The 25375-nt window shown below is 57.9% G+C and overlaps 1 protein-coding gene across 1 annotated transcript in view; it reads right to left on the bottom strand.

Annotated features, from left to right (window-relative positions):
- Positions 1-24561, bottom strand: part of COL2A1 (collagen type II alpha 1 chain) — a 30202-nt gene extending 5641 nt beyond the window's left edge. The window contains exons 1-41 of the mRNA XM_060305680.1: positions 24477-24561; positions 20372-20578; positions 18889-18905; positions 18647-18679; positions 18513-18545; positions 18361-18414; positions 18092-18193; positions 17026-17103; positions 16349-16393; positions 16189-16242; positions 15569-15622; positions 14735-14788; positions 14285-14338; positions 14103-14156; positions 13774-13818; positions 13169-13222; positions 10437-10481; positions 9913-9966; positions 8406-8504; positions 8048-8092; positions 7857-7955; positions 7639-7692; positions 7171-7278; positions 6719-6772; positions 6539-6637; positions 6334-6387; positions 5795-5893; positions 5348-5401; positions 4918-4971; positions 4544-4597; positions 4305-4358; positions 4036-4080; positions 3778-3876; positions 3469-3576; positions 3086-3139; positions 2730-2783; positions 2255-2308; positions 1846-1899; positions 1470-1577; positions 814-867; positions 327-380 (exon numbers count right to left, since the gene is read on the bottom strand). Coding sequence (XP_060161663.1) covers positions 327-380; positions 814-867; positions 1470-1577; positions 1846-1899; positions 2255-2308; positions 2730-2783; positions 3086-3139; positions 3469-3576; positions 3778-3876; positions 4036-4080; positions 4305-4358; positions 4544-4597; positions 4918-4971; positions 5348-5401; positions 5795-5893; positions 6334-6387; positions 6539-6637; positions 6719-6772; positions 7171-7278; positions 7639-7692; positions 7857-7955; positions 8048-8092; positions 8406-8504; positions 9913-9966; positions 10437-10481; positions 13169-13222; positions 13774-13818; positions 14103-14156; positions 14285-14338; positions 14735-14788; positions 15569-15622; positions 16189-16242; positions 16349-16393; positions 17026-17103; positions 18092-18193; positions 18361-18414; positions 18513-18545; positions 18647-18679; positions 18889-18905; positions 20372-20578; positions 24477-24561 — 2733 coding nt within the window. The remainder of the gene's footprint in view (positions 1-326; positions 381-813; positions 868-1469; positions 1578-1845; positions 1900-2254; positions 2309-2729; positions 2784-3085; positions 3140-3468; positions 3577-3777; positions 3877-4035; positions 4081-4304; positions 4359-4543; positions 4598-4917; positions 4972-5347; positions 5402-5794; positions 5894-6333; positions 6388-6538; positions 6638-6718; positions 6773-7170; positions 7279-7638; positions 7693-7856; positions 7956-8047; positions 8093-8405; positions 8505-9912; positions 9967-10436; positions 10482-13168; positions 13223-13773; positions 13819-14102; positions 14157-14284; positions 14339-14734; positions 14789-15568; positions 15623-16188; positions 16243-16348; positions 16394-17025; positions 17104-18091; positions 18194-18360; positions 18415-18512; positions 18546-18646; positions 18680-18888; positions 18906-20371; positions 20579-24476) is intronic.
- Positions 24562-25375: the final 814 nt, after the last annotated feature.

The raw sequence follows: 25375 nt of genomic DNA, 5'->3' as shown, positions 1-25375 counted from the left end.
TTGGTGAGCTGGGGGACTTTCCCCAGGAGCAAGATGCAGACATCCTTACAAAGCACAGTGTGCTCAAGAAGTGTGCGTCCACGACGAAAGCAACTGTACCAGCCCTGTCCTGCCCACGGAGCCAGAAGCCCGTGGCCAGCAAGAGGGCCCCCCGCCCTGCTCCCAGCTGTCTGCAAGGAGAGCAGGTCCCTGTGGTCAGTTAACTACTGTTCCCAGGAGTGGGGATGGGCACAAAGACGTGTGGGGGACTGGGCCAGACTCTTTGACCCCTGCCTGTGCCTCCCATGCCTGGAGTTAGGGAGGAAACAGCCGGGGGCAGCACTTACATTGGAACCTGGGGGTCCGACGCGGCCTGCAGCTCCGGGGAATCCGGTGGCTCCCTATGTGAGGAGAGGAGGACCCTGAGGACCTCAGACCCTCAGGAGGCCCAAGAATCAAATTTGGGGGCGGGGGTCTCATAGGCTGGTTTGGAAAGGAGCAAGGGCGCACGGCAGCCAGGGGAGAGCTAGAGAGGGAGAAAGGGCCCCAGGTCTGGCCACTGCCTCGGGCGGCTGCAGCTTCTCAGCCTCCAGCCCCTGCAGGGGGAGGATGCAGTGGGGCAGTCAGCGCTGTAGGGGCGCCCTCTCTCCCCCCGGCTGTGGGATGGGCTCTGTGTGGGAGGGGCTCGGGCTGAGAGGGAAGGAGGTGGGGTGGGGTCTCTGGGGCCAGACCTCCTTCCTGAGGCCCGGGGGGGGGGTGGGTGCGAGAGAAGCCGCTGCCCCTGCAGTGCCCTCCACTCGGCCCAGTGACGGTGGGAACGGGGGCCTCACTCACCGGGGGGCCTTGAGCGCCTCGGGCTCCTTTAGGACCAGTCACACCAGTAGGACCCTGGGGAGGAAGGAGGGAGACGGTGAGGCCCGGTCGCCCCGGGGGAGGGCTGTGGGCTTCTGGGCGCGGGTCCCTTCTGAGCCCCGTGGACTCCTGAGAGCTCGGTTCTCAGAGATGCAGCTTTGTCAGCACTAAAATCCCAGCCTGGAGAGGCTGTCACAGGTGGGCCTGCCACCCCGACCCACAGGAGACTCGTGCTCTAGGAGATCTCGGGGAGGGCAGGCCCATCAGGTGTCCTCAGAGCCAGTCCAAGGTCTCCCAGGAGACTGGCCGCTCTGCCCCAGGCCAGCTGTTGCTCAGGGAGACCCAGCGGCTGGTACCCTGCGTCGGCCCCCAGCCACACGCCCACACCCACACCCGCAGCTCTGAAGGCCAGCTTAGCTCCTTGAACCTTTACCCCTGAGCACAAATTCCTCCTCCCTGCAGCCTCCCCTCCTGTGGCTGCAGCAGCAGGCTCCAGGGTCTGCTGGGTGGAGGGCCCTAAACACAGGCGGGCAGCCCCAGGCCTCCTAGCCACCTCTGCCTGCCCAGGCCCCTCTCCCGGGACCCAGCACCGCCTACCGTGTGGGAGCGGTTTCGGGGGGGAGCTCAGCATTACCCACCTGAGGCCCGGGAGCTCCAGAGGGGCCCTGAGGACCCGGGGCACCGGCGTCACCTTTCTGGCCAGCCTCTCCTTGCTCGCCTTTGGCACCGGGCTGGCCGTCAGCACCCTGTTCCGGGAAGGAGGAGGCCAGTGAGTGCGGGCAAAGGGGCCAGAGACTGTGTGAGTGTGTGCGTCCACCCTGGGCCTGGACACCGAGTCTCGGGTAGGACTGTCACATCGCTGTGGAGATGTGGACGCGGAGGAGCCACTTCCCTCTTCTTTAAATCCTGTCCTTCCCTCCCCCACAGGCGGGAAGGTGTCCTTTGGGAATGACTCGAGCTGGCCAGAGTGGAGGGCATGGGAGGGAGGGAGGGAGGGTGGACAGAGATACTCACAGGAGGACCAGCAAATCCAGCGGGCCCGGGGGGTCCAGTCTCTCCACGTTCACCCTGTGAGAGAAGAGGGCCGGGAGGGGTGAGGCTCAGCTGCCGGCCTGCTCTGTTCCCTCCTGTGAGCCCAGAGCCCGCTCTGGCCCAGCCTAGCCTACTGCACAGTAACCCTCAGAGAGAAGGGGGTCGGGAGGCTCTCCGTCCTAAATAAAGGGACCCAGGTCAGGAAGCCTCTCACGGTCGGAGGATCTGGGGACCCGAAGGCCCTCCACCCTGATCACATCATGGGGGGGGACGTGCCTTCCCCCTTCCTTTCTCATCTCTCCTCCCACCCCCAGGCCCAGAGGGCAGGGTGGGAGCCATGCCCGGGGTGGGGGGGGGGCCTGCAGGGCCAGGCTCAGGGGCAGATACTCACCGGGGCGCCGCGAGCACCAGCAGTTCCTGAAGGACCAGGAGGTCCAACTTCTCCCTAAAGTGGGTCAGCGGGTGGGGGGGGGGGTGGACAAAAGCCAAGGATGAGGGATGTAGGGTGAGAGGGGGCCCTTCCAGAGCAAAGTGCATCCAGAGAGCCCTGACGGGGGGACGGGGGCTCTGGTCTCCCCTCTGACCCGTGGCGTGTTCTCCCCTTGTTGCTTTGGCCATACCTGCACCTACTCGGGGCCTTTGCTGAAGACACCCATACCCCCATCCAACTGCTTCCCTCGGTGGTGCACACAGCCATGACTTTGCCTCTAAGAACGAGCCCCCACCCTCCACTCCTTGCAGCCGCTGCAAGGCAGGAGGCCGACAGGTATCGAGCGAGGGGAAGAGAGAGCAGTCTTTGGCAGGAGATGAGAAGGAGATTCGTTGGGGGAGGTGAGGCAGAGCGAGGAAAGGGATCCACGACTCACCTTCTCACCGTTGGCACCAGCCGGGCCAGGGGGGCCAATGGGGCCAGTCAGACCCTGGGGGAGAGAAGGCGGAGTGAGGGGCAGGGAGAGGCAGCCAGGGACGCGGAGTCCAACAGGGAGCCTGGAGACGCCGCACCCAACAGACCTTGGTGTACCCTCGCGTGGCCCCCAGAGCTCCCTCTCACCCTGGGGCCCCCACTTTTGACAGGGAAGTCCTTGTAGTTGCCCAGCCCACAAAACTGAGATAGGAGCAGAGTCCACGCTCACACGCTGCCCGTCTGTCCCCTGAGTGCATGAGGTCCCCTGCATCTGTCCCCATCCCAACCCCAGGGAGCCTGCAGCCAGCATCCACTTACCCGTCCACCATCCTTCCCGGGGGCTCCCTCGGGGCCTTTCTCACCAACATCACCCTGTGGGATAGAGAAAAACGGGCCACCTTAGGGAGCTACTCGAAGATCCCCTTTGCCGGCTCAGTGCCCCCCCTGAATGGGGCTCCAGGCAGAGCTCAGAGCCTGGCCAAGGATTTGCTGCAGTCTCAGGGTGGGTAACGGGGAGTAACAGAAGTGAGAGAGGGAAGTGTCAGGGCAGGATGTCACTCAAGGTCAAACGGAGAGCCTGGGAGCGGTCTCCAAGTTCCTCAAGAGGGTAACGGGGACCCTCACCGCCTGGTGCCGTGGGGAGCGGGAGGGAGTGTGGGGAAGCCCAGCTGTGGCAGAAGCGCGCTCAGCCTGGTACTCACCCTGTCTCCCTTGGGCCCAGCGATGCCAGCTGCTCCTCTCTCACCGGGCATCCCCTGCAGACCTGGAGGGCCCTGAGCCCCAGGGGGGCCACCTGGGCCAGCTGCACCCTGCGGTGGGAGAGGAGTCTGTGGAAGGCAGCACTTCCCCTGGGCCCCCCAGGCCCCAAGCCCCCTTTCCTTCCCTTCCTCCTCTGCCCAGACCCCTTTCTGTCTCATCCTCCATCCCTCCCTCCTTCCATCTTCATCCCCCCTGAGCCCCCTCCCCTTCCAGCCCAGAGGACCCCCGCCAGCAGAACCCGCCTCACTCACTTTGGGACCATCAGTGCCAGGAGTGCCAGGCAGGCCGCGGGGCCCCTGGAGGCCCTGGGACCCTGGAGAGCCACGTTCCCCTGGGAAACCTCGTTCACCCTGTGACAGAGACACCAAGGAGGAGTCAGGCAAGAGAGATGGGGCGGAGGCCCAGAGAGAGAGGAGACCCAGGACGGCTGTGCTGGGATGCACGGCAGAACCACACGGGAGGGAGCAGGCCCAAGGAGGCCGCGCGGAAATAGTGGACGGGACACTCACCCTGGGACCCACGAGGCCGGGAGCTCCAGCTTCACCAGGAACGCCCTGAAGAACGAAGAAGGATGTGTGAGAGAGCAGAGGCTTTTCTGTCCCAGATCCTCGGCGGAGCTGCCCTCCCGCTGGGGGCTGAGCTCAGACCTGGGCAGCAGGTCCTGGACATTCCCTGGCCTCCTGGGGCTCCTTGTGCCCACTCCTGCCCTTGCCTCCTGGGCATGAGAATAGATCTTCCCACCTAAACAGGCTACAGGTTCAAAGAGCCCCAAACTCACCTGGTCACCTGGTTTTCCACCTTCACCTGGGGGACCAGGCGGGCCAGGAAGTCCCTAGAAGCCAAAGTGACTTGGTTAGGAAAGGAGTGTGTTTGCTGCCACGCCCTGCAGGGAGGCCAGCACAGTGCGAGAGCAGGTGTAGGGGAGGGGGTTCAGGGAAGACTCATCCCTGGGTCCCCCTCAAGGGGGCACTGCTGCTGCCCCAGAGCCCTGCGTGTGGATGGGATCCAGCCGCCTACCTGGAACCCAGATGGCCCAGGAGCACCCTGCTCGCCTCGTTCACCGGCAGGTCCCTGCAGAGGAAGACAAAGGCGAGCTGAGCCAGCCCCCAGAGAATCTGGGAGCCTCATCTAGGCCTACAGGGGCCTGGGGCCGGCCCGCGGGAGGGCAGGTGACACCTTGCCTCCCTGCCCAAGCAGGGTGTGCATGCCTCGCTGTCCTCTGACAACCCCGATGGGGTCCAGGCTGCCTCCTGGGACGCCCTGCCTCAGCTCAGGCTGGCTCAGGTGTCCTGGATCAGCCCAGATCCACACCTGTCAGCTCCCTTACTCCCCACCTCTACCCACAGAGCTCCTGCCCACGGGCCACCTGGAGAGGCTGGGCAGGTACTTACAGCAGGTCCAGGGGGGCCTGCAGCTCCTGTCTCACCATCTTTGCCAGGGAGACCCTAGAGGGGAGAGAAAGGGGTGATGTAATGATACACTCTTCTTCAGTTCTACAGACCCCAGGACCAGGCAGGTGTACTCTGTGGCCCAGAGTTTCTAGATGATCCCCTGCCTGAACTCCATTTCCACACCTTCCCTTCCTGTCCTTTCCCGGCCCCCTTCGTTCCCTCGGTCCTTCTCAGCATGGGAGCCTCCTCCATCTCTCTGGGCTGCTGTCAGCGATCAGAAGTCTCCCCGTGCGGACTCCCAGAGCAGCATGGGCTCAGCCGCAGGAATCCACGCTGCCAACTAGGGGCCCCAGAAGCGTGCCATAGGGCTGCCCTCTCCTTGCAGGGGTCCCACAAACGCTAAGGCGTGGGCAGTGGGGAGGGTACTTACTCTCAGACCGGGAGCACCAGGCAGTCCTTTCTCACCAGCTTTGCCAGGCTCACCCTGGAAGAAAGAGTGCAGGGCCATAAGGTGGAGGGCTCTGGTGGGAGTGGGGGTACGGCCAGCTTGGGAGATTGGGGCTTGAGGTCACTGCCTCGCGGACAGCAAAGGCCAGAGCCAAGTGTCAGCGCCTCTCTTATGCTCAGAGGTGTGAACTGATAGCGCTGCCCCGGGGATCAACGTCATGGCTGAGATGTCCCAAGGGCTCTAAAGAGCCCTGGGATTCCCCCGATCACGTTCACTGCTACGGGGCGTGGAGGTCCAAGCTGCCCGGGGTACCATGGATTCGCTCATCATGGCCCTTGGGATAACTCTGTTCAGGGCCAGCCCTTTCCCCAGGGGCAGGGAGGTAGGAGCACCATATGGAAGGAAATGGAAGGGCAGGTGATTACTTACATTGGCACCTTTGGGGCCAGGGAAACCCATGACACCAGGCTGCCCGCGAGTCCCCTGAGGACCTGGAGGTCCAGGGCGACCATCTTCACCAGCGGCTCCCTGAAAGAGAGGACACCATTCTCAGAACACGGACGCTCGACCACATTTGTCCATCCAGTATCTACTAAGCGCTACTACGTAGCAGGCTCAGGGCTGGGCACTGGCCGGACAGACAGCACGTGGGATTGACCGAGTTCGCAAACAGCAGCCCACACAGGCCCCATCGGCAACAAGGCGCTCCTTCGCTTGTAAGTTTTGTCCCTGAAAGTGCACATCGTGCTTTGTCTTCCTCCAACAGAAGGCCCACATGCACGAGGGGGTGGCATCTTCAGAACTCACAGCCACCGCACAGGCCACACCTGACCCTAGTACCTACCATCTGTCCCCCCCTCAATTCTCAAAATTCACGGGCTGCCCCTACCCAGCTCCTGTCTCTTTTCCCATCTGCCTCCCCAAGGATTTCCCCAACCCTTCCCAATGACCCCAGATGATGGACTTACAGAAGGACCAACTTTGCCTTGAGGACCAGCATCACCAGGGCGACCAGTGAGACCCTTTGTGTAGGAGAGAGAAGAGGATGGGTGTCAGGGCAGCCTCAGGACCGCCCAAACCTGGCAGCACAGGGGCGGAGGGACCAGGTGGGGCAGGGCATGAGGGGTCTGCTCAAAGTCAGAAGCCGAGGACAAAAGCAGCTCTGCTACTTACCCGGGCTCCAGGGAGGCCAGGCTCTCCAGGACGGCCAGGGTCACCATTGGCTCCCTTGGGACCAGCAAGACCACTGGGCCCTCGCTCTCCAGGGGCTCCCTACACAAGAGGAGGCAGGGGGTCAGCAGAAAGCCATGTGACCAGTGATGTGGGGACCCCAGCCCCTGTGCCCCGACTCACCTTGGGACCTGCCAGACCATCCTGACCTGGGAACCCACGGTTGCCAGGAGCACCCTAGGGAGAAGTGGAGAGGAGAGACTGAGTCAGGGTGGCCCCTGACCCAGCCGCGGCTGCAGAGAGCCCGCCAGACCCCAGGGGGTCCATCTACGAACCTGCCAACCATGATTTCTGTGGCCCAGTAGCTACGGCCTGCAAGATTCTGAGCGATTAACTTCTTGGGCCTGTCCCCACCTTTCAGGGAAGGAGCTGCAACTATTTCATGCCATCCCGGGGAGGGGGGGTGGAGAGACACAAAGAAGGAGAAGGCTTCCTATCCCCATGGTGGTGGGTGGAGAAAAGAGAAGTAGGACGTCTAGGAGGCCACAGACTCGGCAAAGACCCAGAGCCACAGGGACCAGACTTGCATCTCCAGGTCACAGCCCAATGAGCGTGGGGACTCCTGGCCCACTTACTCTTTCTCCAGGGGGACCAGCGGGCCCAGCACCACCAGGCTCTCCACGGGCCCCTCTTTTGCCTTCTTCACCAGCAGGACCGGGGGCTCCTTGGGGACCAGTAGGGCCCTGAGAACCAGCACAAAAGAGAAACAGGGTGAGTCTTCGCCGGGCCCTGGGGCGAGCACCAGCCTGGTGTGTGGAGGAAGTGGCTGTGACTATTGTTTCAGGGCTGGGGGACCTGGGGAAGTGAGGCCACAAAGGATCAGCGTGGGGGGGTGGGGGAGAGCAGAAGTGCCCCAGGGGGAAGAGAGAGAGTATAAAGTTCAAACTGGTCAAGCTGGTCAGGCCAACGATGGGAGCTGAAGCTGTAACAGCTTCTCAACCTTGTCATATCTCGTCTCCAACACGGCCTGAGACGACCCGGATTAGGGGACAGAGCTCCTGCAGAGGTGGGCAGTGGGCCAGGCGTGGTGGCCAGATACTCACCGGTTCTCCCTTGGGGCCTTGTTCGCCTTTGAAGCCAGCAATACCAGGCTCACCCTTAACAAAGGAGAAAGGCAGGTTCTCACACTCGGTTCTCTCCACGGCCCTGTCCCTACCTCCCGAAACCCTTAAAGGCGCCCCACCAAAGGACATGGTGTGAGCGCAGGAAGGAGGGATGGCGGTTTTGACGCTGGGGCGCTTGGCCTCATCCTGGATCTTACCGTTTGACCTTTCGGGCCCAGAGGACCAGTTGCACCTTGAGGGCCGGGTGGACCACGGGGCCCAGGGAAGCCGGGAGCACCAGCAATGCCAGGGGCACCCTATCAGCATGAGCAGAGAGAGAGGCATCAGGAGAGGGGGCAAGGAGGGACTGACCCCACCGGGAGGAGCCAAGTCCAAGGGCAGCACTCACAGCAGATCCTTTAGCTCCAGGAATTCCATCAGATCCAGGGTTACCCTGAAAAAGGAGACTGTCATTATAAAATAAGCAGCGAAGAGTAAACCCCAGCCATCTCCTAGCCCTCCAGGCCCCAGGTCCAGGGGCTGCAGCAGCAGCTGTCCATTCCAGGCATGGCCCTGCTGGACATTTCAGGGGGAGGATGGGTGATGGAGGGAGGCATGTCTCTCGAGATGGGCGGGGGGTGGCAGGCATTCAGCCAGAATGAAGGTTTCATGATTGAGACGCCACTTTCCTCACAGCTAAGCACAGAGTCAAGTGTGCCAAGGCCTCAGACCCCAGACCCTTCAGGCGAAACAGAAGCTACACTTACGGAGGCACCAGCCGGCCCGGGGGACCCAGGAGTACCAGCTTCACCGCGAGGACCCTGGGCACCTTCAGGACCTCGAGCACCGGTGGGGCCAGCTTCACCCTGGGAAGAGATAGGGAGGGGTGGAGTGAGGGCAAGTCAGGGGGACAGAGACCTCGTGGGCCAGCAACAGTTCAGGGCAAGCTATACACACGCACCAAAAAGCTGAGCCCTGCTCCGGAGCACCTGGGTTCCCACGTGGGCCGCCTGGCTGAGCTCGCTGCCCTGATGACTTCCGACCCCACCCACTCTACTCTCCATCTGCCCCCTATACGGTGACCACCGACGGCAAGCACACAGTGTCGTGCCACAGCCTGGGCATCGTGCTCGTCCCATTGGCACCATTCAGAAGAGCCCAGGCTGGGGGACCCTGCCAGCCCAGTGTCGTGGGGATGATGGACAGGTGGCTGAGGCGGGCAGGCACCTCCACCTCCCCTTCCCTTCCTATTTTCTCTTTTACGAGGCTCTCAAACAGCTCAGCTCGGGGCATCACTGGGCTTGTATCTGGCTGATGTGTGACCCAGGCTCCGGGCCAAGCCTGTCTGCAGGGAGCCAGAAGCGAGCGGGGTCCAGCACCCCAACACTGCTTTTCCCAAAACGGCCTCCGCTTTTACTTTCATTTTTTCCTGAAAGTTACAACTGGCTGCGATCTAGGCTCTCTGGACAGCGGAGTCCCTGGGGAGGACGGATGACCTGGAGGGAGGGCAGAGCCTCCTCAGGTTTCTTCTCAGAACATTCTTGCTTTACTGCTGTAATTATTATTTTCTGAAGGTCAGGCCCCCTCACCTTCCGCTGTCCCTCTTCACAATGGGTCTCCTTCACCCGGCTCCTGGGGCCTCAGACACTGTCTGGTTGCCATGGAAACCCCAGGAGGGAAAAAGCAACCCGATGCCAGTGACCGCATGGAGGTTCCTTATTCATCTCCTGGCGGGCACCAGGAGAGAACTCCCAGGGACACACGCGCATTGGAATCCCTCCTGGGCCACAGGGGCCTTTCCCTGAACTGGCTGGCCTCCTACTGGCCTCTGTTAATCCTTGGAAGAACTCTATGAACACGGCTTGGGAGAGCCGAGGCCCCCAAATGAGGCAGCGGCGAGAGGGAAGCGTGGAACCGTCTCTGAGCCCATTTCCCTCCGACTCTCTTCCGGGTCTAAGTCGGCGGAGCTCTGCCTTCTTCCCTTTGGTTCCTGGTCTTCTGCTCCCTCCCAGGTCTCAGGTGTCTCCCCACCTTTTGCTGCCTGGCCCCACTCTGAAGCTGTAACTGTATCTCTAGCTTTTTATCATCCCATCTTACTCTCCCTTCCAGCTGGTGACTCTGCCAAGTGCCTGGCTTTTTCCTCGTTTTCCGTGGAGAGTGGAGGTGGGGAGGGGGTGGGGGACACGCCTCCGCAGGGAAGGGGGTCATCCAGGGGGCAGTCAGCAAGGGCTACGGGGAAAGCGGGCTTCCTGACACAACAGGCAGGACACGCACCTTGGCACCAGGAGCACCAGGGAAGCCAGGACCGCCAGCAGGACCCACGGGACCCTGGAGGAAGCAAGTGGATGGAGAGGTGAATGCTGATTCCGGGCAGACTCTCTCCAGCCTCCAGAGTGAGACCCCCCCCCCGCCACGCCTCACGTGCCGTCCCACCTTTGTACCAATATTACCCTACATCCCTGTGGCCGAAAGTCCCTGGGTGAAAACTGTCCCCACTGCTAGTGTCCCCAAGCCTGGCTTCACAAGGCAAAGCAGGTTTCTGACTGAATACGTGGTGAGAAGCAGGCGATTTTCACCTCCCTCTCTATCCCTCCTCAAGAAAACTACCGAAAGGGTGGCTGAGGAAAATGACCCGCTGCTTCAAAACTTGTTCAACGTGCTCTTGCAGTAATGAAAACTTATTTCTCCTCCTTTCCAGTAGAAGCCAGAGCATGGCCTGCGTACCGAGTAAACACTGCACCTTCACTGGGCTGCTGACTGGGACGCAGGCAGACCTGCCTGGGCTGAAGCGAACTTACCGGAGGCCCTGCGGGGCCAGGTTGGCCATCGTTGCCCCGAGCACCCTGCGAGCGAGAAGGAAGCAGCCACCGTCAGAGGCGCGTGCACGTCCAGTCCCTCCCTGCCTCAGCCCAACCCCCATGGTACCCCAGGGCTGAGCACGAGGCTGGCAGGTCCTCCAGGGTGGCTGGGAGAACCGGGAGGGCAGCGGGCTTGTTCTCAGCTTAACAAAGCCTGGGTGATTTTCCAGCTATTTCATCATTTCTTTTTTTTTTTTTTTTTTTTTTGCGGTACGCGGGCCTCTCACTGCTGTGGCCTCTCCCGTTGCGGAGCACAGGCTCCGAACGCGCAGGCTCAGCGGCCATGGCTCACGGGCCCAGCCGCTCCGTGGCATGTGGGATCTTCCCAGACCGGGGCACGAACCCGTGTCCCCTGTGTCGGCAGGCGGACTCTCAACCACTGCGCCACCAGGGAAGCCCTGTTTCATCATTTCTTAAACTTCCGTTTAGACCCCAAGTATCCCTAACTTCAAGGCTGAGTTATCGTTTAAAGATTCGGTGAACTGGGCCAAAGGAGAGCGAAACAGCCAGGCATAGACCCTGACTGAGCGCCTCCTGCCTGTCACAGCAAGAAGCACTCTCCGGACTCGGGTAACCTCCCTGGTTACGGCTCGGTTAACCCCAGGATCTGCGCCCCACCATCCTCCAACCCATAAAACCACCTGCTTCTATGGAAAACAGAGACGCTGCAGGACATCTGCCAGCAGCCCAGGAAGAAGCTCTGTGATGGGGACAGGACACCGGGCAGAGCCCGAGGACCACATCTGCCCCAGGACTTCCTTCACAGGAAGGCAAGCCTGCCGGCATTTCCTCCACAGGCCTTGCCCTTTGAGGGTTTTCTCCTGGGTTTGTGGTGAGCACCCCTCGTGCCTCTCTCAAGGCCCCTCAAGGCCCAGGGGACCGTCAGGCTAGGTGGAGCTGGGCCTGGCACCTGGTCCTTGGAGGACCTCGGCCGAGCCCTGTCTGCCTGTCTCTGCCTCTCCTTGGAAGCTGAAGAAGGATGCTTTAGGGGGAGCTCCTGTTTTAAAGAAGACTCAACTCTTCCTCCTGGCTATGGTCCATTTCTCCTGAGACTCTCCCCGTTGACATTAAACAGGGAAGAGAAGACTTAACCGAAGAAAGTGTCACGGGGAACATAAAGCCTCAGCACTGGCCAGAGCCCCTTCTGGACTAGCCTGGCCGCTTCAAGAAGCACCCACCCTCCAGGGGTCAGCCAGAGGAGAGGCCTGGGCTGGCCGTGAGTGAGGGGGAGCTGCAGTGCCGCCCGGGAGGCCAGAGCTGGGCGGGCATCCAGGGCTCCTCCTGCAGCAAGGCTGGGGAGTGGGCACCGTCTGGCCCAAGGTGGGGGGCACGTGACCACAGCAGGCAGAGGCCAACCCAGCCCAGTCTCTGGCCAGGCCTTGAACCCTGACCTGCGCTTGGAACTACGTGACATTGTCAATCTTCTATGCCTAATCCTGTGCACACCCTGCCAGCCTGACTACCGTGGGGACAGGAATCAGTGAGAAGGAGCGAGAAGCAAGGTCTACGGTGCCTGGGAAGGAGGGAAAACAGGGATGCAGCTCATCTGTGCCCCTCACGGAGTGTGGCCACCGTGGCCCCCACAAGCCACGTCTTGACAACCTGCCGAAATCGCAGTGTTTCTCGGCAGGTCCAGCGCTCTCTAATCGCCTCACACAAAGCGACCCGGGGACAAGCCACTTCAACAGCTCTGGCTGACAAATGGGGGTCGAGGCTGCTTGGTATTTCACTGACCTGCTTTTGAGGGAAATTTCTGCCAAAACAGATACTTTATCTGGAAAGCAGTAAAACCCAGTGAAGCTGATTTACTTTGGCCGGTCCTGCAAGGACCCGTGAGGAGGGGCCTCAGGGCTCGGGTGGCTGGGTGTGAAATCAACAAGAGAGCATAATCTTTCTTAAACACAGCTTTCATCGCATCACTCGCCTGACCAGGCGCCCACAAGGGCTCTCGATTGCTAAGGGATCAGAGCAAAACACCTGCACCCTCCACCATGGCAAATCCCCGTGCTCTTAACTTCCCCCATTAACAAGAGGCCACCAGAGTCTGAGGCTGCAAAGTATAGTTTGTCTTAAGCTATTGAACCGTTCGGTGCCTCGGTTTCTTCTCCTCTAAAATGGGGAGGACAATAGAATCTACCTCACAGGATATGAGGGAAGATTGGATGAGACTAAGCATCTCAGGTATTAAACAGAGGGAGTGTCCGTGAAGTGGTGGCCACTGGTATGTCATAGTGTCACCAGCAGTGCACCAATGTCAAGGATGTGAGCTGACCCTGGACTGTTAAGACTTTTCTAGGGCAGCATCTGAGCAACCAGAAAGAACAAAAAGGAGCACAGTACTCTAGCCAACTAAAGTCTGTCCATAAATTGGAACGGGGTTGACGGGGAGCAGGTGGGGCTGTTGAGGGGATTACCTGAATAATCAAGGCTGGTTAAGGATACTCCTGCCCTTACCACCCAGCCCTCCCATGGCCCACGCCCAGTCCCCCGACTGCAGACCCAGCCTGGGAATTTGTGACGGGCATACTAGAGTGAATCCTCACGGCAGGATGATACCCTCTACACCCCGCAGGCTTGTTTTGAGGGTCAGGCAGAATAACCCTAAATGCAAATGCCTCGTAAACTTGAAAGTGCTGGACAAATGGTGGCTCTTGGTCTTGTCAATTGCTCACCGCAGCGCCAGCAGGGCCAGTCCGTCCTCTCTCACCAGGCAGGCCACGGGGACCCTGGAACACACACCAGGACAGCACAAGCATGAGTTGACTCAAGGACACTCTGCACCATCACTTAACCTGCAGGCCCTTCCTGGACACCTGAGGGGAGGGAGCGTGCAGTGCCCAGGAGGCAAAGGTGTGGATGCCCCTGACCTCACCTTCCTGATTCAGGACGCTCCTATCACACCAAAGGTTCTTCTGCCACAGCAGAGCACACAGGTGCGCCTGTGGTTACCTACTGGGAGCCCTGTTCGAGGCACATCTTGCTTCTTGCAGTAGATGAGCTCCCCAAAATGTTGAAAATAAACGAAATTTGTAAAAATTGAAGCATGCCTCAAGTGTGCCAACAGGGCTATTTCAAGGAAATGTTGGTGAAACCTTGACCAAATCATCTACTTGATACATTTTGCCTTTTGCTCATAATCAGATCAATCTAAAAAACTGAGTATCTACTTTGCATAAAGGGAGCCATGGCATTTACGGTGAAGCCACCTGCCAGGCTTTAGAAGGTATCTGAAGAGTGTCTAGAGAGGCCCTCCCGGGGGGAATGCTCATATACTCACCATTGGGCCTGGAGAACCGTTCTCTCCCGGGGAACCACTCTCACCCTGGAAAAAAGAGGCAGAGGGTCAGTGACTGGGACCCCAGTGCTAGCCCCCAGACAACTCCCATGGAAGAAGCTGAAAGCTCTGGTCATCTCAGCTAGCACTGACACCCCCAAACTTTAGTTCTGTGAGGGACAATTCCCAGAGCTTTCCAGAACTGCCGTTCGTACATTAGGACGTAGGACTGGCTGTCCTAACCCAAGCTGTTCAGGTGCCCTAACTCCACTGAGCTCAGTAGCATCTCCCCATTGTCCGTCCCCCATCCCCGTGTGCTTCTTGGTCCTTACCTTCACACCTGGAGCACCAGCTTCTCCCTTAGCACCATCTAGACCTGGGTAACCCTACGGGACAAGAGAAGACATTCAATCGCACTTCTGGGGAAGCCAAATAGGAAGATTCATGTCCTCAAAAGCCTTTTTCTCCCTTGGTCAATCCCTTCCTTCCAACACCCTCAACCCATGATACTTACTCTGTGACCTTTGACACCAGGAAGGCCTGGGGTTCCTGGGAAGCCGCGAGCACCCTGCAATCCAAAGAAGAGATTCTCAGGGCACCGAGCAGAACCAGGTCAAGACTGCCCTGGGCTGCTACAGAGCCCTCAGAGCCAGGGAGCAGTGGAAGCCCAGTACTGGGACCATCTTTCAGTCAATCCCAGAATCCCCTTCACTGTGCCTCACCCCTTCTTATGCAAAGTGGGTCTGAACAACTCCCATGTAGGATCAGAGACATGGTCATGAGCATGAAGGTGTGATGTACGTGGAGACTGCTGGACCTTTAGGAGTGTGCTAACGGAACCGGGTGAGCTGGGCGGGAGGCCCAGCTAACGGAACCGGATGGGCTGGGCGGGAGGCCACTGCCTCGGCTGCAAGGAGGGAGGCTCTGGGAATGATGCTGGAGGCTGGGGAAGGTGGGGCTTTACCTGAGGACCAGGAAGGCCTCTCTCACCAGGTTTTCCAGCCTTTCCAGCTTCACCCTGAAGGGAGAGAGATGAACCTCAGCTTCCTCAGAAGACACGTTAGCACAGCTGGCACACTCCGGCGCCCCGTCTCTCCTCCCAGCCCGCCATGCCTTTGCCCACCTGCTTCCTCATCTCCACCCCGCTCCTTCAGGTCCCAGACTTCCCCGAATGCCTTCCCTGGCTCACCGTGTCTTCTCTCACACAGCTGCCTGTGCCCTGGGCAAGCTCCTCCGTCCCCAACCCCACGGCCTCCAGCCTCCCCTGGTGGGCTCCCTGTCTCCTCTCATAGGCACTGCTGACTGGCCTAGGGCCCCCTAACCTCAGAGACTTTCACTGTCTAATGGGATTCACGAGTGCCAACTCTTGTCTCTTCCCTTCGTTTGCATCCCTTGCAGACATCCTGACTCAGGCTGAGCTTTTCCTAACTCATTTACAATTAAGATAATGTTGGGCTGTTGAGTGTTTCTTTCTTTGTTTTTCCTTCTCTACATCTTTCCCCTTGTGTTTTCCCTCTCCCTTCTCTCACTTCTCAATTTCCCTTCCAGGAGTTAATGATGTTTTAATTAGTTCCCTTCCCAGTGGGTCCAAAGCAGTCCCCAAGGCAATTGCAAGCTAAGTTGCCAGTGGAAATGTGGACAGTAGGCGGAGTCCGAGTCTCCAACAGACCCACTCTGACCCTCAGGTTGCCTCTCCCTTGGGTCAAGCCGAGGGTGCCTCCGTATCGCTGCCCAGCACCCCCTCTCTGGGCCCTTTCAAGTGAGGCGGCCACTCGTTTGACTCCTCAGGTGTACTCACATCGTCACCAGGTTTTCCAGGGGGGCCAGAAGGGCCGCGGGGACCCATGGGACCCTACGAACGAAATAGGAGAGTTTAAGAGATGGTTGGAGGGGGAAGACACCCAATCAGTGGACAAAATTTGGGGATTGTAGCTTTTGGAAGCTAGTTCCTCTATAAGGAAAAACTGATGGAAGAACCCTGGGACTTCCCTGGCAGTCCAGTGGTTCAGACTCCATGCTTCCAATGCAGGGGTTGCAGCTTTGCTCCCTGGTAAGGGAACTAAGATCCTGCATGTGGGCAGGCCGCGCAGCTTGGCCAAAATATTCAACCACACTCCAATTAAAAAAAAGATGGAAGAACCCACTTTGTGCTGAGAGAGAGCAGATCATAGTGGGAGGCAGTGGACAGCACAGGCCAGGGGTGACCCAGGAAAAGGACTGAGATGACAGAGTCCTGGGTGGTTCTTGCCACATCTGGCTCTCTGTTCCCCCAGAGCTAAGAGGGGACGTCTGGGTTTCCTTTGAGCCCTCCACCGCGGAAAGTGCTGGGCAGAGCCCGGGAGGCGACAGGATCGGGGTCGGAGCGGTACATCATTGGAAGCTCCCCCCAAGGAGGGCAGGGCCCACGGAGGTACTCACAGCAACGCCGGGTTCCCCAGGTTCACCAGGGTTGCCTTGAAATCCTTGAGGTCCCTAAAAAGTAAGGTGAGGACACCAGGTTGGCCCCCCGCAAACTGACATCAGAGAGCTTGAAAGCATCTGTGTCTCCACCTTCCAAAAGGAAAGGCCCAGTACTTACGGGAGCACCAGCAGGGCCTGGAGGTCCCCGAGGTCCCATGGGGCCCTGCATTGGAACAGAAAATGAGGAGCTTTACTGGAAATGCTTCACCCACAGCCTCCAGGGTGCCACCTCCTCCCAGCCAACAGCCCAGACAAAGGACAAGGAGTTACTCTGTGAGCAGGGGGCCTGCAGTGGCCGCCCCCTCTCATTTCCCACTCCCCTCGCAACAATCTATTTTTATTTATAGGTACCATTTGGACAGAGAAGCTGGCCTTGCTTTCCCCTGGACGGCAGCCATGTTTACTAAAGTCTGAGTTTCATTTAGCCTGTGCCAAGTGGGAGCTGCAGGGCTGAGAGTTCCTGCTGGAAGTCTTGTGGATGCCGGAGAACAGTGGCTGCTGTCTGCATTCTTCAGTTCTCATTCCAAGAGCAATAGCAACTGGCCTTCTGACAGATCAGCCTATATGCCTCTCTCCATCCTCATTCTTCTTAGTCACTCCAGCGCATCATTAAAACTGGCATCCATCGCCGTTAAAACCCAAATGCTTTGGGCTAGCTAAATGGGAGGTTACGTAACTGTTGGGGAAGAGCTGCTCTAAGCAATTACCTGTAAAGTGAGGTTGTCAGAGTCCCTGGCTCTAATAAGGGCCACCTCTTGCCATTTTGGCTGCAAAGAACTGGTGTTTTTTTCTTACCATTGGTCCCTGCATTACTCCCAACTGGGCGCCACCAGCCTTCTCATCAAATCCTCCAGCCATCTGAGCAGCAAAGTTCTGCAAATAAACCCAACAACATGAAAAGCTTGGGAGGCCCTGTGCTTTTCCTACTTGGCTAGGTTAGCTATATCTGGATAGAAAATACTCTATTTAGAGAAATTCTAATTGTTGGAGACTAACCTAGCCTTGATCTGAATTACTAATGATTCCTGAAAAATTGTTTTGGAAATGGGTTATTAGATGACAGTGGCATAGTCATTTCCCTGGGAGATGAAGTGTTATTTGGAAGAGTATCCATTACTTGCATTTCATTTTATAAGTTTTTAAAAAAAATTCTAAAATATTAAATACGTTATTTAACATAAATTGAGAAATATAACTAAAAATATCACTTTTAAAGTTTCTTTTTTTCTTTTCCAAGACTTTAATGCCCAGCAAAAGACTAAAATGAACAGTCTTGAAATATTTTAACAGGGGATGTAGTAGGCATCTATGAGCCATTCAAGTTTAAAAATTTAAATCATAGCAAACATCAAAATGGCAAACCTGCAAAAACTGGGCAATAATATAATTTGTTGATTGGTTTGATTCCAAAAATGACTTTAGCCACACACCTTCGCTCAGTGGGGCTCTTTCATGAGAATAAATAATTGCTTGGAATGTACTTGGCAAAGATGAAGATTCAATGTCTTCCAAGGACAGCGGTCACTCTTCTTCCAGGGAACTACAAGTGCCCAGTCATCCTCTCCCCCAAGCCCCACACCCACTCCCAAGAATCAGCCACACAGTACAGACACCGGGAAGCCAGGTAACTGAAGACTTGCTTTGCAGAAACCCAGTGAGTGAAAAAAGTCATCCATTAGCGCCACAGTCTCATGCCTACTATGTGATTCCACTAAATTATAGGCCTGGGGGAGAAGCCCATGGACAGACTGTGTACACACTGCTGGCAGCCCTGGGAGCCAGCCAGGTGAGTGTGACTAGCAATTTAGAAGCCACGCTTCTGGAGGGACAGACTGAAGGAAGGGGACATAAGGATACTTACTCCACCAAGACCAGGGGGGCCAGGGGGGCCAGGAGGGCCAGGGGGGCCAGGGTTTCCAGGGGTCCCAGGCTCTCCATCTCTGCCACGAGGTCCAGGAGCACCCTTGGCAGAAAGAGAAAAAGGCCCCAATGAGAAGCAGTGTTTATGCAAGAACCATCTGTCTACAGGCTGCCCTTGAGGAGGTAGGTAGTCAGTCATTTGGGGAGGGGGGGGAGCTTAGAGAACCTTGGCAGTCCACAAGGGTCAGACAGCATTGTTTCTCTACTCACTTTTTCACCTTTGTCACCACGATCACCTCTGGGTCCTTGTTCACCTGCAGGTCCCTGAAAATGAAGAAAATATTGAGATGACAGCCAGACGAGGGGCCTGCAGTTCAGTAACTCAAGGAAGACACGAAGGAAGGGGTTTCTCCCTTTCTTACCTGAGGCCCAGGAGGTCCTTTGGGTCCTACAATCTGTGATAGAGAGACCCACAGGATGGCAAGTTAGAGGGAACCTCAAGGACATGACCCAGTTAGAGCAGCAGATGCAACGTGGGAGTATAATGCGTACTTACATCCTTGATGTCTCCAGGTTCTCCTTTCTGTCCCTGAAACACGAAACACTGTCAGGATTGAGCCAAGCAAGCCCACCAAGCCCCAAGCACACAACCTTGCCCAGGAGCCCTTGCATCGAGATGCCCTCTGAAACAGATCCCTGTTGATGTCTAAAGACCACAGGCTGAATGAGCATAGCACTGCTCCTAGAGAAGGAACTATAAAGGCAAAAGAAAGCTCAAAACACAACAAAAATCCTCACCTTTGGTCCTGGTTGCCCTGCAAATGGAAAAAATAGAGAAGGAAAATGTAAGATTCATGAGATGGTTACGTACAACTTCTTGTCACTTAGACACTCTTGAACGGATCAGACAAAGAAAGGGACACAACCAGGGAAGGAGGCAGCTTCCTGTTACTCCACTGAACCCCTCTGTTGGGGTGTTAGGGTCACTGGGGTCCTGGAGTTGCTGAGGTCCCATGAGGAATGGAGATGACGCAGACTTTGTTATTCGAAAGGCAGTCGGCATGCACAAGAACGGAGCAGGGGTGGTACAAAGAGAAAAGGAAGAATTTAAGATCTAATCAGCCGTCTAGAAAGAAAGCACCCGAAACTGGGAGGTTCAGTCTCTTCTCTTCCTCACAGGGTAAGAAGCCCCTCCGTAGCCCAAGCGCCACCCCACCCCCCACCAACCTCCTCCACCCCAGAAGAAGAGTTAGGCAGTTGGAAAGGTCTTACATTCAAGCCGGATCTCCGTGAAGCGAGCACAAAAAACAGCAGAGCACAGGAGTTACAGAGGGCCTTGGAGCCAGCGCCACCCCGAGTCAATAACCCCTTCCCCCTCTGCAGCAGCGAAGTCGTAAAGGTGATCAACGCTTCACTCACACAGGTCCCCTCAGAAATGATCTGGGAATCTGGACCATCAAAGCAGCTTCCCCAAGCAGCTTTCCAGGGTGGGTGAAGTGTTAAGGAAAGGCAACTGCTCGCTTCCCTCTCAATTGTCTTCTCTACTTGAGCAGGAAGGGAAAAGTGAGGGCCACCCAAGAGGCCTAGATGTGTGTCCCCAGCCACCCTACAGGGAGATAGGGCATGTGTTCCAGAGCTGAGGAGGCGTCACCTGCACACCCACCAGCCCTGGCTCCAGCTGGGAGTTAACAACACACCAGGGTGCAGGCACGCGGGGCTCTGTCCCAGCCCCATCTCCGCCCTTCTCCTAGGAACTTGCTTCTTAACTGGCAGTCAACGCCAACAGAGGCAAAACCAAAAGGAAACCGCCACGCGTGGTCCATATTTCAAGAAGGGGGCCTGCCCTCCCTGTCTGCCCGCTGGCCAGCAGAGCTCGCTCCACACTGAAGACCTTACGTCTGAGGCCTTCTACGGAGAAGCCAAGGTGTGGGTACCGGAGGAGGAGTTAGTCTGCGGTTTGGCCAGAAGGAGCACTGCATCTCCACGGTGGCTCTAGGGATCTGCAGAGGTGATTCCAGTGAGGATACCTGCGTGGAATCACCTCTGTCCTCCATGTCTCGGAAGCGTAGTGTTTGGGTGAGGAAGGACCCCTCTAGTGTGTCGGGCTCACTCAGTGTCAACCTGCAAGCGAGAAATGGCCTTTCCTTTCAGCCTCAGCTGCTGGGGTCCCATGGATAACCAGCCCCTCTGCTTCGCAGAGATGACCGGCATCTATGGCAGGGCATTTGCTGCCCTCGCAAGTAATTTATTTATGTGGAACAGGAAGTAAATAAATTACGACCACTGGCAGTGGTGAGGTCAGTTGAGCAGATGGGGCAGCACTCTCCGAAGGGGGTCTCGGGGCTGAGGCAGTCTTTCATGTCTTCACAGATTATGTCGTCGCAGAGGACAGTCCCAGTGTCACAGACACAGATCCGGCAGGGCTCGGGCTTCCACACATCCTTATCGTTATACCTCTGCCCGTCCTGCACACAGCTGCCAGCCTTCTCTGCACCGGGGGTGGGGCAGGGGAAGCAGACAGCCAAGGGAAGGAGGGGGTGAGGAGTCAGAAGGGAAAAAGAGAAAGAGGTTGCAAGTCAACTCGACATAATTCAAATGCTGAAGAGGGTGGGCTCGGGCCACTTGAACACAGAGAACTTGAAAATGATTTTTCTAAGACATCATTCATTCTTCCGTGGAGTCAACAAACATTTGTTGTGTGCCTTGCACTCTGCTGTCTATTCACCAGTGGAAATCCTGACCCAGCAGGGAAGGCGAGGGGGACTGACTATGCCTACTGTCTTCGTGCATCTAGCTAAATACAACTGACAGCTAAAATGTAGAAGGCGTGCAGCAAATTCTACCCACAAAAATTAGACTCTGCAAAGAGCCAGGCTCCCAAAGTGATGTATGGGGGTGGGGTGTGTGTGAGAGGAGGAGCTGTGACAATTAGGATCTTCTTCCATTCTTTAAATCATATCAGGATTAGGACCAATTTGGGGCGGGGCATAGGCCCAGTTAAACAATACACCTGGGACCCAAGGGTATAACAAAATGCCCTGGGGGGCAAGCAGGGCCAAAGAACCCCGCCCGCTGCCGCTGCCGGTGCTGACCTCCAGCTGTAGTCCTCTCTGGAGAGACCTTGCTTCCATCTGAAGACAACAGCCCAGCTTGGAGGAAGGGGGTGTGTGGAGGGGGCTTTGAATGCCTGGTCCGGGCTAAGATTAGCCAATCCAGGCCTTGCCTCCTCCAGGAACGCAGCCCAAGAACGGCATGCACTAGTCCCTCTCCACAAGCGGCCTGCCTTCCGGAATTCGCCCTGCAAACGAAGCCTGCGCTGACAAGAGCGCTCCGGAGAGCGCCAAGCGCGGCCGAGCCCGCGCCACGTGCCGGGGAGCGCCCAGTGCTGTTTTTCTCATCAAAATCCCCAAAGCCCTGGCGACTGCGGGGGTTGAATAATAGGAAAGGGCCACAAACCAGGTGGGTGGAGAGAGAAACGGCCCGCCCCGTGCTCTTTAAGGAGACTGAAAGATAAATCTTTCTTTCTGTCTTTTTTTTTTTTTGCACTAGAAACGCTCCACCCAGCCTTTAGGCGAGATAATCACGGGGAGGGGAGGGGGGGAGAGGGAGCCTAGGGTATATACAGTTGTTGCCGGGTCGCACGCACCGCTATATATAGGTGGAGCTGTAGAAAGCGAGCTGCGGGAGAGCGACTGGAAGAACCCCCCCCCCAAACCCAAGAGGGGCCGTGAGGGAAGAGAGTAAAGTGCTGGGAGAGCGGGGTGCACCCTGAAGGCGTATCAGATTTCCCTCGGAAGAGTGGCCGGGGATGAGCGGGCGCAGGGGCGGGGCCGCAGCGCTGGGCGTGAGAGCCGTCGGGTGACTCTTTGTGGCTGCGGCTCTGGACACGGCTCGCCCACAGACACTGGGAGGGTGAAAAGTGGGATAAAATGACTGCCCCAGAAAGGAGCCAGCGCCGTAACCGGATCCCCTAGGTGTGGACGGAGGAGCCCAGCGCCACCATAATTGCTGTTCGAAACGGCTGCCGATAGCATCCCGGCGCGCCTGATCGGGTTCCCCTCATTACCGCAGCGCCACATAAGTGATTCTTTGTAGCAGGCCAATTAAAAAGTTACCTCTTTCGGGGAACTGTTTTGCTTCGCAGCCGCTTTGCGTAGGGCTGGAGCCCGGGAGGTGTCCGCGGGCGGGCACAGGGGAGCATTGTGGGAGAGGGGGTCGGGGAGTCCTGGGGAACCCACCGGACCTCGTCTCTCATGAATGCGGCTTTTCTCGAGTGCACACAGAGCCCGATTCACAGGTCTCCGCAAGGAACCAGTTTAAATAAATACGGGCAGCGTTTCAGCCCCATCTGGAAGCCATCGCTGCCAATCTCCCAACGCAAACAAGCCTCACAATGGAGGATTGAGGTCTCTCCCCTGAGCCAAGGGGCACATTCAGAGGCGAGGGCTGTGAAATGCAGATGTGGGTCAAAGACGCCGCAGCCAATAAGTTTCTCAAACTTGTGGAAAGATGGGGAGGAGGGTCGTGCCAGAGTTCTAGGTTTCTGACATTCCTGATGTCCACGCAGACTGCGTCTTTCCCCACGTCACGTCTTTGGGTCCGCTGACCCGGGGTAGGGGGGTACGGAGCCGGGATGCGCCAGGGTGCAAAGTCAGCGGCTCCAAAGCACTCCCCCTGGGGAGGAGGAGGATCGACTGGAAGATTTGGGCCCAAGAAACTGTGGAATTCACTACCTCCTAGGAAGGCTGCGGCGCTGAGACGCTCTGCCACTTAAGTGAGAGCCTCTAATACCAGATGGAGAATTGGGGAGTTATTTTAGAGTCACCTAGCTAATTCCACTGCGAACTGAGGCAGAGGTCAGTCAAGAAGACAGTTTTGTGAGTGTGTACATGCAAATTTAGGACAAATATATAGTCAGTCCGAGCTGGGGCCACTTATAGACGCACCGTATTCCAACAAGTACCCGGGAGCGGGCCTCCAGCTTAGTGCACCATCCGACAGCCTGACCAAAATCTCCTGCCCGGGGCTCCCTGCAGCTGCACCGCGGGCCCCAGTCCCGGTCAACCACCCTAATGCATGGAAAGTCCTTCTGGGTCCGCAGCCTTCTAAATTGTGTCTGCAGATAGCCTAGTGGCAGATGAGATTGCAGACAGCCTCGTCGGCAGACGGACTTTGACTTCCATTACTCCCCCCCCCCCCGCCAAAAAATTTCCCCTGCGATTGATTTACAATTTGTAACATACAAAGACAGGGCTGGAATCCCAGCCGTCGGAAACGTGCCCAAACACGTGGGAAAAAAAATAACTTCTCTACCTAATACACTTTCCAGGCTTCATTTGTCCTAAATATAATCCCAGACAGTGAGACTTCACCAAAGGAGGCGATGGAAAGGTGCGGTTCGAACCGCCTTTGGACCAGACTGTAAAACTGCCGTCTCTAACTCTATTCGGTTGAAATTGTTACAGCAATCGACCAACCGTGTCTCCTTCCTCTGCTACACACACACACACACACACACACACACACACGCACGCACGCACGCGCACGCACGCACGCGCACACACACACCTGGCAGAGCCTCGGTTATTTCCAGAAACTTTTAGAAAAGTAACTCATTGTAGTACCTGGGCGGGGGTGGGGATGTTAGGGGGGAAGACGGCGGGGAGAGGGCGCTATTTTCCTGGGCGTTTGAAAAGCACGGTCTGGTTGGAATGTTATCGCCTTTCAGATGGCCTCTCCTACGGGAAGTTTCTGTATCCTTCAGAGGCAAGGGGAAAGCCGAGATGCGAAGAGGGCTGCACTTTGCTCCTGGGCCAGCCGTGAGGGGGAGGAAACCCGCGAGAGGCGATGAGGTCGCAGAGTGTCTCTCCGAAGCCCTTCTTTGTGGCCTCGGATTTCAGCCCACCAGTTTCCGAGCATCTCCTTTGTCTAACTTCCCTTTGAAACCCCCGGCACCAACCCCTGGACACTACTGGGCCGTCAACCCCTTGGCGCTCGCTCGCTCCTTTGCTCGCGCTCTTTCTCTCCTACTTCTCCTAAGCTCGATGGGCCGCAACCTGTTTTGCTGAACTCTGAGTGCTTCGGAAAGCCAAGTCGTGTGCGTGTGCGCCTAATTATCAAAGCTGGTGGGAAAGAGCGCGCTTAAAATCTGTGCGCAAACCTCGGACCCGACGCTTTGCTTGTTTAGTATTCCTTTGTAACGCAGGGACCTGCAAATGCGTCCAACCACGACCGGCACGGAGGACGCTCGGACAGAGCCCCTGACTTGCAGAGCTCCACTCGATGAGCTTCTGCGCATCCGCAGGCTCCAGAGCGCGAGAGGGCCAGGCAAGAGGATGCGGCGGGACGGCACAGAAGGTGGCAGGCAGGGGCTGTGGGCAACTTACGGACATCCTGGCCGTGACACCGAAGGACAGCGGCGACGAGCAGCGTCAGCAGCACCAGCGTCTGGGGAGCCCCGAGGCGGATCATGGCTCACCGCGGGGCCTGGCGGAGCCGGGCCCGGGCGGAGCGCAGCGAGGCGGCAGGAGCACGGCGTAGGTCCGGGTCTCTACCGCGCCCTCATGCAGGAGGCCCCTCGGAGCAGGAGGAGGAGGCAGGAGACCCGGCAGCCCAGCAGCGCTCTGCGTCTTCTCTGCGCCGCGGCGCCCGTTATATGCGCCCGGCTCTACTCGAGGCTGGAGAACTCGCCCAAACCGCGGGCCGCCCCCGGCCCCCCGCGGGGTTGTAACCTGAGACCCCGCCCCCGGAGCCCGCCCGGGCCCAGCCAGAGCCCGCACCTGCCCGGGCCGGACCCCCCTCTCCGCTAGCCCTGCTTCCCGCCTCCCACCCCTAGTGTGCCAAGTGGCCTGATCGGGCGGGGCGCAGAGACGGCCCCTGTACTCCCCTCCACCCGGGGCTGCGGCGCTGCCCTCTCCGACCACAGGCGGGAAGGGGGGCCTCCGGCCCCTCCCCTCGGAGTTCTGCCCGGATTGGAGGGGCGGGGGGTGTTTGCAGAGGCGCAGGCTGCGAGCCCTAGACCGTGGACGGAAAAGACTTGGGAGGGAGGAGGGGAAGCGTAGAAAGGAGCAGCGGGGGAGGGAGAGAGGGGGCATCGCGTTGGGACCTTGGGCGGGAGGCGAGGGGAAGGGCGCAGGGGGAGCCCACGAAGTAACTGGAGCCCTAAATCTTGGAGACTGGCAAGCAGGGCCAAGTTTGGGGGCGTCGTCCCGACCTATCTTCTAGCAGCTTCTCGGGGCACCTGGCCCCTGGGCTCCCACCTGGAGGTTCAGAAGGACAGCCCCCC

This window comes from Globicephala melas, chromosome 10, assembly GCF_963455315.2.
Source record: "Globicephala melas chromosome 10, mGloMel1.2, whole genome shotgun sequence".
In the NCBI taxonomy this organism is placed as follows: Eukaryota; Metazoa; Chordata; class Mammalia; order Artiodactyla; family Delphinidae; genus Globicephala; species Globicephala melas.
Note: the sequence above shows the minus strand (reverse complement) of the source record. Positions and strands in the feature narration are given on the sequence as shown.